Below are 14,128 nucleotides of genomic sequence, written 5' to 3' on the forward strand. Positions count from 1 at the left end.
AAGCCTTTTCAGCCAAGTGCATCAAGTAATCTTGATCATAGCTCATATTTCAGTGCATCCCCACCTAGTGTGTGCTGTATTAGTGTAAGGAGGGGCTGCATGTGGGTACCGTGCGGCCTGGTGATGGTGTGCGATGTGGTGTGTAGGTGGAGGCTGTGGTGGAGGAGGAGGTGGAGGCGGAGGTGGAGGCGTCTGCTGCTGAAAGAGCTGCTGGAGCTGACGGAGGTGCTGATGAAACTGATGTTGCTGCTGCTGCTGGTGCTGATGAGGGTTGAACATCCTGACCATTCACCAAACCTTCAGAACAACACACAGAAACACACACATCACTAGGCCTGTCACAATAATCAATATACGGACTTATCACACAACACATGGACATGACTCCAATCATTTTTGGTGATGCAGTGTGTAACGCCCATACATAAAAACCAATTCTAGCTGATTATTCAACATCTCTGTCTCTATTGGAGGTGTCAGTATGGTTAAAAACATAGTATTTACTATGAATTACTATAGTATATTTTCATGTGGGTGTCTGACAGCTTAAAATAGATCTGGTAGCAGATATTGGAGCCTCTGATACTCCTTATCTTGCACTTTTATGTTAACATTTATTATTGTTTATTTAGGATATGAGTTTTCACAATCTGATTCCAAAACCTCATTATTAAACTGTTAAAATGACTATAATTAAATGAAGTTTTCTTAAGAATAATATCTGTACTTTGGAAGAGTGTACTTGCATTATGATGCTATTAAATCATCGTTCTAGCATCATAAAATGGTCTTAAAATGACAATAATATTGTTTATCACAGTATATTTTGGTGCAATATAACCTACAACAAAGAATTGTAGACAAGCCTACATATCAGGCTGTAAGCTCCTTTAAAGATGGTGCTTATAGGTTTTCGACTCTTCTAAAGTATAAAAATACCATTTTAATAACAATACCTTTTATTTATAGGTGCCTTTTAAAGCACAAAATAATAATAAAAAAGTTCTCCGTACAAATATTTTAGCTAATTTTATAAATGACTTCAGGATAAAACTAAATGACATTATGACCCTTAATAAGCCCCAAAATCCGCATTTCAATTCAGACCACAGATGTACAATAAAAAACACCACATTACAATATAAACAAACAGTTCTGACAGATGAACACAAAAATCATCCAAATGCAGTCAAATCACTCACCAGATTATTGAGGTAAAGTTGGTTTTATATTCGCACATTCAGACTTTATCTTTAATAATAACTTCAGAAAAGTATTGATTGCATATTCTAAATAGTGAAATCATATTACCAGTCATGTGACTATCAAAGTACAACACTGTTCAGTCAGTTAAATAGTGCTAATGTTGTTTTCAAGTCATACATGGAATTTCAGACATAATATTCAGAGAAGCGTGGTAAATATAGTCGTCACTGGTCAAAAATGAATGAATATAAAACCAGTTTTACCTCAATTAAACAATATAAGCACTGTGTCACTGTTAAAAATGAATGAATGTCCAAATGTAAAAAAACTTAACCACAATTAAACAATATAAGCACTGTGTCACTGTTCAAAATGAATGAATGTCCAAATGTAAAAAAACTTAACCACAAATAAACAATATAGGGACCATGTCACTGTTCAAAATGAATGCATGTCCAAATATAAACCCATCTTTACCTCAATTAAACAATATAGGGACCGTTTCACTGTTCAAAATTAATGTATGTCCAAATATAAACCCATCTTTACCACAATTAAACAATATAGGGACTGTGTGACTGTTCAAAATGAATAAATGTCCTAATATAAACCCATCTTTACCTCAAATAAACAATATAGGGACCGTTTCACTGTTCGAAATGAATGAATGTCCAAATATAAAACCATCTTTACCTCAATTAAACAATATAGAGAACGTTTCACTTGTGAAAATTAATGTATGTCCAAATTTAAACCCATCTTTACCTCAAATAAACAATATAGAGACCGTTTCACTGTTCGAAATTAATGTATGTCCAAATATAAAACCAATTTAGCTCAAATAAACAATATCGGGACTGTGTCACTGTTCAAAATTAATGAATGTCCAAATATAAACCCATCTTTACCTCTATTAAACAATATAGGGACCGTTTCCCTGATCAAAATGAATAATTGTCCAAATATAAAACCAATTTAGCTCAAATAAACAATATAGGGACCGTATCACTGTTCAAAATGAATGAATGTCTAAATATAAAACCAACTTTACCTCAATTAAACAATATAGGGACCGTTTCCCTGTTCAAAATGAATGAATGTCCAAATATAAACCTATCTTTACCGCAAATAAACAATATAGGGACCGTTTCACTGTTCAAAATGAATGAATGTCTAAATATAAAACCAACTTTACCTCAATTAAACAATATAGGGACCGTTTCCCTGTTCAAAATGAATGAATGTCCAAATATAAACCTATCTTTACCGCAAATAAACAATATAGGGACCGTTTCACTGTTCAAAATGAATGACTGTCCAAATATAAACCTATCTTTACCGCAAATAAACAATATAGGGACCGTATCACTGTTCAAAATGAATGAATGTCCAAATATAAACCTATCTTTACCGCAAATAAACAATATAGGGACCGTATCACTGTTCAAAATGAATGAATGTCCAAATATAAAACCAATTTTACCACAATTAAACAATATAGGGACCGTTTCCCTGTTCAAAATGAATGAATGTCCAAATATAAACCTATCTTTACCGCAAATAAACAATATAGGGACCGTATCACTGTTCAAAATGAATGAATGTCCAAATATAAACCTATCTTTACCGCAATTAAACAATATAGGGACCGTTTCCCTGTTCAAAATTAATGTATGTCCAAATATAAACCCATCTTTATGTCAAATAAACAATATAGGGACCGTTTTCCTGTTCAAAATTAATGTATGTCCAAATATAAACCCATCTTTATGTCAAATAAACAATATAGGGACCGTTTTCCTGTTCAAAATTAATGTATGTCCAAATATAAACCCATCTTTATGTCAAATAAACAATATAGGGACAGTTTCACTGTTCAAAATGAATGAATGTCCAAATATAAAACCAATTTTACCACAATTAAACAATATAGGGACCGTATCACTGTTCAAAATGAATGAATGTCTAAATATAAAACCAACTTTCCCTTAATAAACAATATGGGGACCGTTACACTGTTCAAAATGAATAAATGCCCTAATATAAACCCATCTTTACCTCAAATAAACAATATAGGGACCGTTTTCCTGTTCAAAATGAATGAATGTCCAAATATAAAACCAACTTTCCCTAAAACAAAACCAGCATTACAATTTATATGTACAACGCAAAATAACACATTATAATTTAAACCAACAGTTCTGACAGATTAACATAAACACACCAATCATTCAAATGCAGTCAATCATTGACCAGATTCCAGCAGGACTAGTCTGTGACCTTCAGTGTTTACAGTTTAGCAAAGAAATCGACACGAACAAAACAATAAAGACTAACAGAAGAGCAGCGGCGCTTTACTGTGGCCGTGTCTCAAACCCTCGCCCCCTACATATACAACAGCATTTGCATTTAGCACACTCCAGAGCTCGTGCAGCTGCAGTTTAATGTGCAAACATGCAGTCTAGAGAGGGGACTTATCAGGGTTTATGACACATCCATAATCTTTATCTGTGCGCTACGTGCTAACGGCTAACCATCAATAAACACTAGCTCTCCAGCGCTCATTCGCGCGTTTCCATCATAATACACCAAAGCAGAAGCCTGTTTATATGAATAATGAGAGATGCTTACCGAGTTTACTGACGAAATAGTGAGTTTATTAGAGGAGAAACGAGCGACAGCCTGTTGAAACTTCCTCTGTCACGTTAGCGCCGTGCTAACTATAGACTGGCGCTAATACTCACTCGCATTCACCGGGTTGTTGCTAGAAGGGATACAGCTGCGGCCGGAAATAATTATTTATTAAATTATCCATTAAATTGTATTTTATAAACGTCTACCGCTACCCTAAACCTCAGTATAATGTAATAACAGCGATTATACTGAGTATTATTCCTAATATTTATTAAATTACCCATTTAATTGTAATTTAATAACGTCTGACCCTACCCCAACCCTCATAGTAATGTAAAGTCTTTATGACGAGTATTATTCATATTATTTATAAAAATTACCAATTACTTTGTAATTTAATAACGTCTACACCCTAAACCCAACCCTAACAATCAGGTAAAAACAGTAGTTATACCTAGTATTATTAATTTTATTTATAAAAATACCCATTAAAATGTATCTTCTTAACGTCTAACCACTAAAACAAACCCTATCAGTAATGTTAAACATTGATTATTGTTGTACATTGTCACAACAGTGATGCTATATTGATGTAAGCAAAGTCATTATAATAAATTATTATGTCTACGGACGTATCTACAGCTGTATCCCTTCTGGACTCTCGCCGGTATCAGCGCAGTGGGACACTCACAGCGACCCCCGCAGGACTGGAGGACACACTGCGCACTAAACAGCCCAACATCAGATTATAAACATGAAGATAAAGCAAGTAGAATATCTGAGGCTATTTATTTTTATTAATTGCTCGTCGTTATGTGTGATTTATCAACAGGGAACCATTTCAGCTGTCTTAAATGATATCTGAGTCCTCCTGGAGTTGATTTAATTTTAATCCCCTATAATGTATTATGATTTATGCTAATAACTTTAATAAACAGCATGTCTCTTTCTTCAAGTGGAAGAATATTAAAGGGTTATGTTTGCATATTCAGATTAAATCACAGAGCATTTAGATTTAGAGAATGAGGGACATTCGGCTTTTCGCATCACCCAGATGTGTTATATATTGTACATCTTGTTTACTTTACAGCACAAACTATTAGTTTTATGGGTTCATTTTTTATTACGGCTTAGTTGCTATATTCGTCAGGGGTTGCCACAGCGGAATGAACCACCAACTGTTTCATCATATGTTTTACACAGCAGATGCCCTTCCACTTGCAACCCATCACTGGGAAACACCCATACACACTCATTCACACACACACTCATAGACTACGGCCAGTTTAGTTCATCAATTCCCCTATAGCGCATGTGTTTGGACTGTGGGGGAAACCAGAGCACCCAGAGGAAACCCACACTAACACGGGGAGAACATGCAAACTCCACACAGAAACACCAACTGACCCAGCCAGAACTCGAGCCATTGATCTTCTTGCTGTGAGGCCACAGTGCTAACCACTGAGCCACCGTGTCACCACACAATGATATAATATCAATTAATTATAATAAAAAAACTAAATAAACAAATAAACACACAAAACAATCAAATGTCAAATATAAACAAACTAAATAAATTTAATATAATATAATAAATATAATATATTAAATTTAAGATTGTACGAACATATTTACAGTAAATTACATTTAAATTTATTAATTTAGCAGATGCTTTTATCCAAAGCAACTTTAAAGAAAAGTATATCATAAATTGTAATTCGATTATTAAAATTAAAATACTGTTAAATATGTTAAATATATGTCTATATAACATATATAACATGTATAATATACACTCAGCGGCCACTTTATTAGGTACACCTGTCCAACTGCTCGTTAACGCTAATGTCTAATCAGCCAATCACATGGCAGCAGCTCAATGCATTTAGGCATGTAGACATGATCAAGACGATCTGCTGCAGGTCAAAGCGAGCATCAGAATGGGGAAGAAAGGGGATTTAAGTAACTCTGAACGTGGCATGGTTGTTGCTGCCAGACGGGCTGCTCTGAGTATTTCAGAAACTGCTGATCATCTGGGATTTTCACGCACAACCATCTCTAGGGTTTACAGAGAATGGTCCGACAAAGAGGAAATATCCAGTGAGCGGCAGTTCTGTGGGCGCAAATGCCTTGTTGATGCCAGAGGTCAGAGGAGAATGGCCAGACTGGTTCCAGCTGATAGAAAGGCAACAGTAACTCAAATAAGCACTCGTTACAACCGAGGTCTGCAGAAGAGCATCTCTGAACACACAACACGTCCAACCTTGAGGCGGATGGGCTACAGCAGCAGAAGACCACACCGGGTGCCGCTCCTGTCAGCTAAGAACAGGAAACTGAGGCTACAATTCACACAGGCTCACCAAAACTGGACAATAGAAGATTGGAGAAACGTTGCCTGGTCTGATGAGTCTCCATTTCTGCTGCCACATTCAGATGCTCGGCTCAGAATTTGGCCTCAACAACATGAAAGCATGGATCCATCCTGCCTTGTATCAGCGGTTCAGGCTGGTGGTGGTGGTGTAATGGTGTGGGGGAGATTTTCTTTGGGTCCATTAGTACCAATTGAGCATGGTGTCAACACCACAGCCTACCTGAGTATTGTTCTGACCATGTCCATCCCTTTATGAGCACAGTGTCTCCATCTTCTGATGGCTACTTCCAGCAGGATAACGCACCATGTCATAAAGCACCAATCATCTCAGACTGGTTTCTTGAACATGACAATGAGTTCACTGTACTCAAATGGCCTCCACAGTCACCAGAGCTCAATCCAATAGAGCACCTTTGGGATGTGGTGGAACAGGAGATTGGCATCATGGATGTGCAGCTGACAAATCTGCAGCAACTGTGTGATGCTATCATGTCAATATGGAGCAAAATCTCTGAGGAATATTTCCAGTAGCTTGTTGAATCTCTGACATGAAGGATTAAGGCAGTTCTGAAGGCAAAAGGGGTCCAACCCGGTACTAGTAAGGTGTACCTAATAAAGTGGCCAGTGAGTGTATATAACATTTAACAATATGAAATGTTTAATAAATAATAAATAAACAATAAAAAATAATTAAATATATGATAAGTATGGTGAAAAGTGCCATACAAATAAACTTCAATTTAATTGAATACTTCTAACAAAAAATTATAAAAATAAAACGAAACAACTCATAAAATGTAATTCAATTATTAAAAATAATATATTGTAAAAACAAAATAGATAAATAATATAAAATTGTTAAAAATGTAACAACAAAATACAATATTATGGTAAAAATTTAATACATAAACAATAAATAAATGTTAAAATCAATATGATGCCAAAAATGACGGGGTGCGCCGACTAGTGGCAGAGAGCGGCGCTGCAGTGCGCGTGTGTGCGCGCGCGCGCTCAGAGAAAAGCAGCTCATCATCTCAGAGGGACTGCAGAGACACACACAGAGACAGACAGGCGGAGCAGTAGAATAATCGATGCCGCAATAAAGCGCAGTTTCTCCGGCGAGAGCTCGAGTAGGTGACGCGCAGTGAAGATGGGGAACCGCGGGATGGAGGACCTGATTCCGCTGGTCAACCGCATGCAGGATGCCTTCTCCGCCATCGGCCAGAACGCAAACCTGGACCTGCCGCAGATCGCGGTGGTGGGCGGACAGAGCGCCGGGAAAAGCTCCGTGCTCGAGAACTTCGTGGGCAAGTGAGTCCTGCATTTAATATTTAATAATCCATTTAGACACTCGACGCGAGATGCATGTCATATTCAGACTCAATCGCATCCTCCAATCATGCCTCAATGATATTCAAAGGTCACACACAGTGATGAGGATAACCTTTAAATGTTCTTGAGGATCATTTGCTGCGATGGTGGAAAGCAGCAGACATGTTCACAACACGGTTAAATCGTGTTACATAATCCCCCTGCACCGTCATCCTCTGTGCTCTCTTCATTATCCGGTAAAACATTTCATTGTTGCATGGTTATCTGTGTAATCTGCATTCAGTAATGATGATGATGATGGTGATAATGCACAAGGTCACCCAGATGAAGAGCAGTAATCTGGCTGGTGTGTGAAGGAGGGATGTGAAACATGGATGCTGATGATGCGGCTTCATCTTTGTGTTGTTTGGGGCTGTGGAGGAACACTGAGCTGGCTGATAATGATACTGAACATCTGCTTAACACACACACACACACACACACACACACACACGCCTGTGGTTTCTATAATGTGGTGTTACATTGTTTTCATGTCAATAGATGCTTTTCATCCCATGCAGAGGATCCTGCAACAAAATAAACACAATATAATGCATTAATGTTGTTTGCTAGATTAGTTTGAGCACCTGCTGGACCATAAAACAGGCAAACAAGTCCCACAGACACACACTGGAGGAGTCTAATAGATATACACAAGCCAGAGCTAGATCTGTAGAAGATTAGATTAACACAGGTGTACAGGAAACCATTTAGCAACGCTCCAACAACATCTTAGCAACCACCTTCCAACACCACTGCAACCCAGAACATCTTACCTATAACCTATGCCCTAGCAACCCATAACATATTAGCGACCATTTACCAATGCCCTAGCAACCCCCAATTTAGCAACAATCTAGCAACCAAGGACACCTTAACAAACACTTAGCAATGCCATAGCAACCCAGAACACCTTAGTAAATTAAATAGTTAATACCTTAATAAAAGTAAATAGTAAAGAACATGTTAGCAACCACCTAGCAACACAAAACATCTTATCAATTACCTGGCAATATCCTAGCTATGCCTTAACAACTGAGAACATCTTAACAACTGTCTAGTGATGCCCTAGCCACCCCCATCTAGCAACACCCTGGCAAACAAGAACTAGCCCCCCCATAGCAACTTAGAACATCTTACCAATCACCTTATAACTCCCTAGCAACCAGAACACCTTATCAATCACCTAGTAATAGTCTAGCAACCCAGAACACATTAGCAACTGTCTAGCAACGACCTAGCAACACCCAGGCAAACCTCATCTAGTAACACCCTGGCAACCAAGAACACCTTAGTACACATTTAACATACCATAGCAACCCACACCGCTTAATAAAGCACCCAGCAACCCAGAACACCTTATCAATGAACTAGCAATGCCCTTGCAACCCAGGACACTGCAGTAACTGTCTAGCAATGCCCTAGCAACTCCCATCTAACTACATCCTCCTGGCAATCAAAACATCTTCACAACCACCTAGCAATGCACAAGCAATCCAGAATGCCTTAGCAACAATTTATCAACACCATAACAACCCAGAACGTCTTACCAATCACCTAGCAATGTCTTAGCAACTCAGATTACCTTAGCAACTGCCTAGCTAGCTATGCCCTAGCAATTCTCATCAAGCAAAACCTCACCATGACCAAGAATCCCCATAGTAACGCAGGATATACCAATAAACTTGTGAAACCTAGCAACCTAAAACCCCTTAGGACCTTTTTAACAATGTCCTAGCAACACACTTGCAATGAAGAGCATGTTAGCAAACATATAGCAATCCAGAACACCTGATCAATTACCTAGCAATGCCCTAGCAACTGACCTAGCAGTGCCCTAGCAACCGAGAACACCTTATCAACTGTGTATCATCGTCCTTGGAACCCCCATCAAGCAACACCCTGGCAAACAAGAACATTTTTACAACAACTTTACAATGCCCTAGCAACCCAGAACACTTTTGCAACCACATAGCAATCTAGAGCAATCATCTAGCAACACCTTAGCAACATAGAACACCTTAGCACTGTCTAATATTGCCTAGCAAACCCTATCTAGCCACACCCTGGCAACCAAGAACATCTTGGCAACCACTTTACAACACCATAGCAATCAAATACACCTTAACTATCACCTAGCAATGCCATTGCTTCCCAGATTACCTCAGCAACTGTCTAGCAATGCGCTAGCAACCCCTATCTAGCAACACCCTGGCCCACAAGAACCTCTTAGCAGCCACCTAGCAACCCCATAGCAACACAGAACATCTTAACAATCACATAATACCACCCTAGCAACCAGAGCACTTTATCAGTACCTAGTGGTAGCCTAGCAACCCAGATCACCTTATCAATTTTTTAGTAATGGCCTACCAACCCCCATCTTGGAACACCCTGCCAAACAAGAACATCTTAGCAGCCACCTAGCAACACAGATCAGCTGTCCATTATTGTCCTAGAAACCCCCATCAAACAAAATCTTGGCAACCAAGAACATCTTTACAACAATTTAGCAATGCCATAGCAACCCAGAGCACCATAACAACCACCCAACAACACCATAGGAATGCAAAACACCTTATCATGGCTAATCATTGTCCTGGAAAACCCCATTTAGCAACAATCTGGCAACCAAGAGCATCTTAGCAACCACTTAGCAATGCCCTAACAACCCCCCAAAATTTTACTATCACCTAGCAACCCAGCATACCATAGAAACTGTCTAGGAATTATTTAGCAACTGTAACCATCCAGCAACACCCTGCAAACAAGAACATCTTAGCAACCACTTAGCAATGCCATAGCAACCAATAACACTGTAACTATCACCTAGCAATCCAGAATGCCTTATCAATCCGATAGCAATGCCCTAGCAACCCAGAACACCTTAGCAACTGTCTAGGAATGACTTAGCAGCACTCTGGCAAACAAGAACCTCTTAGCAACACCATAGCAACCCAGAACATCTTATCAATCCCCTAGCAAACACCCCATCTAGCAACATCCTGGCAAGCAAGAACAGCTTAGCAACCACTTAGCAATGCCCTAGCAACCAATAACACCTTAACAACTGTCTAGCAATGCTCTAGCAACACCTTGGCTAACAAAACAATCTAAACAACCACGTAGAAACGCCCTAGCAACCCAACAAACTGCATCCTCTTTTATTTTAGACAGAAGATAACAGCGCTAATCTGTGTGTGATGTGGCGCGGTGTGAAGATGCAGATTGTGGATTATTGAGGCTGTTGTGTGTCACACTGACATTCACTGTGTGTGTTTTTGGACTGGTGATGTCTCTGGAGGGCGATGTGTGTGTGTGTGTGTGTGTGTGTGTGTGTGTGTGTGTGTGTGTGTGTGTGTGTGTGTGTGTGAGATGCTGCATGATTCAGCAACTCTTCAGCTGATGGAGTCATGCATGCACAGATGAAAACATGTAAAACAGACACAACTGCAGCTCTAATGCATTAATATACAGCTGAAGTCAGAGTTATTAGCCCCCCCCCCCCCTTTAATTTTGTTTTCTTTTTTATATATTCCCCAAATGATGTTGAACAGATTCAGGAAATGTTCACAGTATGTCTGATAATATTTGTTCTTCTGGAGAAAGTCTTATTTGTTTTATTTCAGCTAGAATAAAAGCAGTTTTTCATTGTTTAACACCATTTTAAGGTCAATATTATTGTCACGATCACCAGCGATCGTAACTTCCTAGATCTCTGGATCTCACACACACTCACATGGACTACAAATCAGCCATTCATGGACTACATGTACATACATGCACTCCGTTCACAAACACACATGCTTCCTCATTATGACTGATTACACTCGCACCACCTGAACATTGTCTAAGACTGATTACAGACACTATTTAAACAGCACACACTCTCACTTCCATGGCTGAGTCTTGTTTTCTGTAAAGTGACAATACAACGTGTTTCTCTTAGTCTAGTTTTCCCGTGTTTTGACTTTAGCCTAGCTTATCTTATTGTCCTGTCTGCCGCCTGCCTTTTGAGCACTACGATTCTGGACTGCCTTCATACATCTGTTTGCACCTGTGTTGACCTTTGCTTGCCTGACTTCGAATAAACCTGCAAGTGGATCCTAAATTCAGTTGTCTCTGTCACTCCCCGTGTTACAATTATTAGCCACCTTAAGCTATATATTTATTTTCAAAAGTCTACAGAGCAAACCATCGTTATACAATGACTTGCCTAATCACCCTAACTTTACCCTAATTACCCTAGTTAAGCCTTTAAATGTGACTTTAAGCTGTATAGAAGTGTGTTGAAGAATATCTAGTCTAATATTATTTACTGTCATCATGACAAAGAGAAAATAAATCAGTTATTAGAGATGAGTTATTAACACTATTATGTGCAGAGATGTGTTGGAGAAATCTGCTCTCTGTTAAACAGAAATTGGGGGAAAAATAAACAGGGGAGCTAATAATTCAGGAGGGCTAATACTGACTTCAGCTGTATGTAATGAATGTTATCATCACTGTTTAATTTTTAATTATATGGTAATTATTAATTTTTTCCCATTTTAAAATGATTTTTACACATTTTTTAAAAAGATTATTGAATTTTTGCATTTCAGTTTTAGATCTATTTTACTACTAAAAATGCAAAATTGTGACTAAATTATTATTGTATTTGTAATAAATAAATGACACGAATATGTTCAAATTAATTCATTAGAAATGTAGATAAAATACATTTAAATAATAAATTAGGTTTGTAGATATTCATTTAATTTGGTGCAAACAGATTTGCAGATCTAATGTATGAACATTTGTAAAACAAATATTATCACTGATTATTTTTATTAATATTTGTAATTACTTTATTACTTTATTTATACATATTTTAAAAAGCTTTACGTCTTTTTTGAATAATGTTTGAATGAGCATGTCAGTTTCAGTTTACTACTAAAAGTGCAAAAACAATTCCTTTGCAGCATGAAACAAATAAACAAATAAATAAATAAACAAATAAATAAACAAATAAATAAATAAACAAATAAACAATAAATAAATAAATAAATAAACAAATAAATAAACTAATAAATAAATAAATAAACTAATAAATAAATAAATAAATAAATAAACAAACAAACAAATAAATAAATAAACAATAAATAAATAAACAATTAAATAAACAAATAAATAAACAAATAGATAAATAAGTAAACAAACAAATAAATAAATAAATAATAAACAAATAAATAAATAAATAATAAACGAATAAATGAACGAATAAATAAATAAACGAATAACAACAAAATGTCAATCAAAAAAATGTGCTATTTAGATATTTTTAAATTGATAGAGAACCCACTAGATTTAAGCATATTATTTTTAATGTGAGACACACAGAATTGCAGCTCTATGCATGATTATTTGTAATACATTTCAGTATAATTTAATATTTTTATTAATTTATCATTCATTGATTTTCTTTTCGGGTTAGACTCTTGATTCATCAAGGGTCGCCACAGCAGAATGAACCGCCAACTATTCCAGCATATGTTTTACACAGCGGATGCCCTTCCAGCTGCAACACATCACTGGGAAACACCCATACACACTCATTCACACACACACTCATCCACTACGGCCAATGTAGTTCATCAAGTCCCCTATTGCGCATGTGTTTGGACTGTGGGGGAAACCGGAGCACCCGGACGAAACCCACGCCAACATGTGGAGAACATGCAAACTCCACACAGAAATGACAACTGAGCAGCTGGGACTCAAACCTGTGACCTTCTTGCTGTGAGGCCACAGTGCTAACCACTGAGCAATTGAGGGGTGTACTTATATATGCTAATCACTGTATTTAGCATGCCAAATATCTGACGAGTGTCTGCGACTCTCATCTTTATTTCTCCAGCGCTTTTACAATGTAGATTGTGTCAAAGCAGCTTCACACAGAACATCACAGTGAGTTGAAACAGTGTCAGACTCATGTGTGATTCTCTCAGATGGCGTCTTTGATAGGTTACACTGTGTGCGATTGTTACTCATGTGAACGAGCACCGCTTTACCTGTGATTTCAGGCATCTGTCTGCGATGCCTCAAAACTTGTGAGTCAATATCAGAGCTAAAATCAGGCAGTCTGAACTCGGCATTAGAGGTTTTGTCCAAATATAATCAAAATCTTAAATCAAGAAGTGTTTTCCAGACAAGTAAAAGCTTCATGATGTGGTCACACTTGTGAACACACACACACACATATATATATATATATATATATATATATATATATATATATATATATATATATATATATATATATATATATATACATGTGCTCAAAAAAGCACACGTGCGCACACATACATGCACACACTAGGCATGGGCCGGTATAAGATTCTGACAGTATGATAACACGGTTTCACGGTTTCATGATCACTGCTCTGAAATAGATTCTTATTAAATGTCTGGGTTATAAACAAGAACTTTTCCCCCTTTGAGCAGCATATATTTTTTTTTTAAACATTTATAATACTGTGGAGCAGTAAACATGTCAGGCTGAAT

The 14,128-nt window shown here is 37.4% G+C and overlaps 2 protein-coding genes across 5 annotated transcripts in view; one reads left to right on the top strand and one right to left on the bottom strand.

The window, feature by feature from the left end:
• The window catches only part of ciz1a (cdkn1a interacting zinc finger protein 1a), a 30,560-nt gene extending 26,625 nt beyond the window's left edge, over positions 1-3,935 (bottom strand). For all 3 annotated transcript variants that reach the window (XM_056457196.1, XM_056457195.1, XM_056457194.1), the window contains exons 1-2: positions 3,838-3,935; positions 110-297 (exon numbers count right to left, since the gene is read on the bottom strand). In XM_056457196.1, coding sequence (XP_056313171.1) covers positions 110-288 — 179 coding nt within the window. In that variant the 5' untranslated portion in view covers positions 289-297; positions 3,838-3,935. The remainder of the gene's footprint in view (positions 1-109; positions 298-3,837) is intronic.
• A 3,285-nt stretch (positions 3,936-7,220) lies between these two features.
• The window catches only part of dnm1a (dynamin 1a), a 123,659-nt gene continuing 116,751 nt past the window's right edge, over positions 7,221-14,128 (top strand). For both annotated transcript variants that reach the window (XM_056457197.1, XM_056457198.1), the window contains exon 1: positions 7,221-7,522. In XM_056457197.1, the coding sequence (XP_056313172.1) occupies positions 7,362-7,522 (161 nt within the window). In that variant the 5' untranslated portion in view covers positions 7,221-7,361. The remainder of the gene's footprint in view (positions 7,523-14,128) is intronic.

Source organism: Danio aesculapii, chromosome 5 (assembly GCF_903798145.1).
Source record: "Danio aesculapii chromosome 5, fDanAes4.1, whole genome shotgun sequence".
NCBI classification, from domain to species: Eukaryota; Metazoa; Chordata; class Actinopteri; order Cypriniformes; family Danionidae; genus Danio; species Danio aesculapii.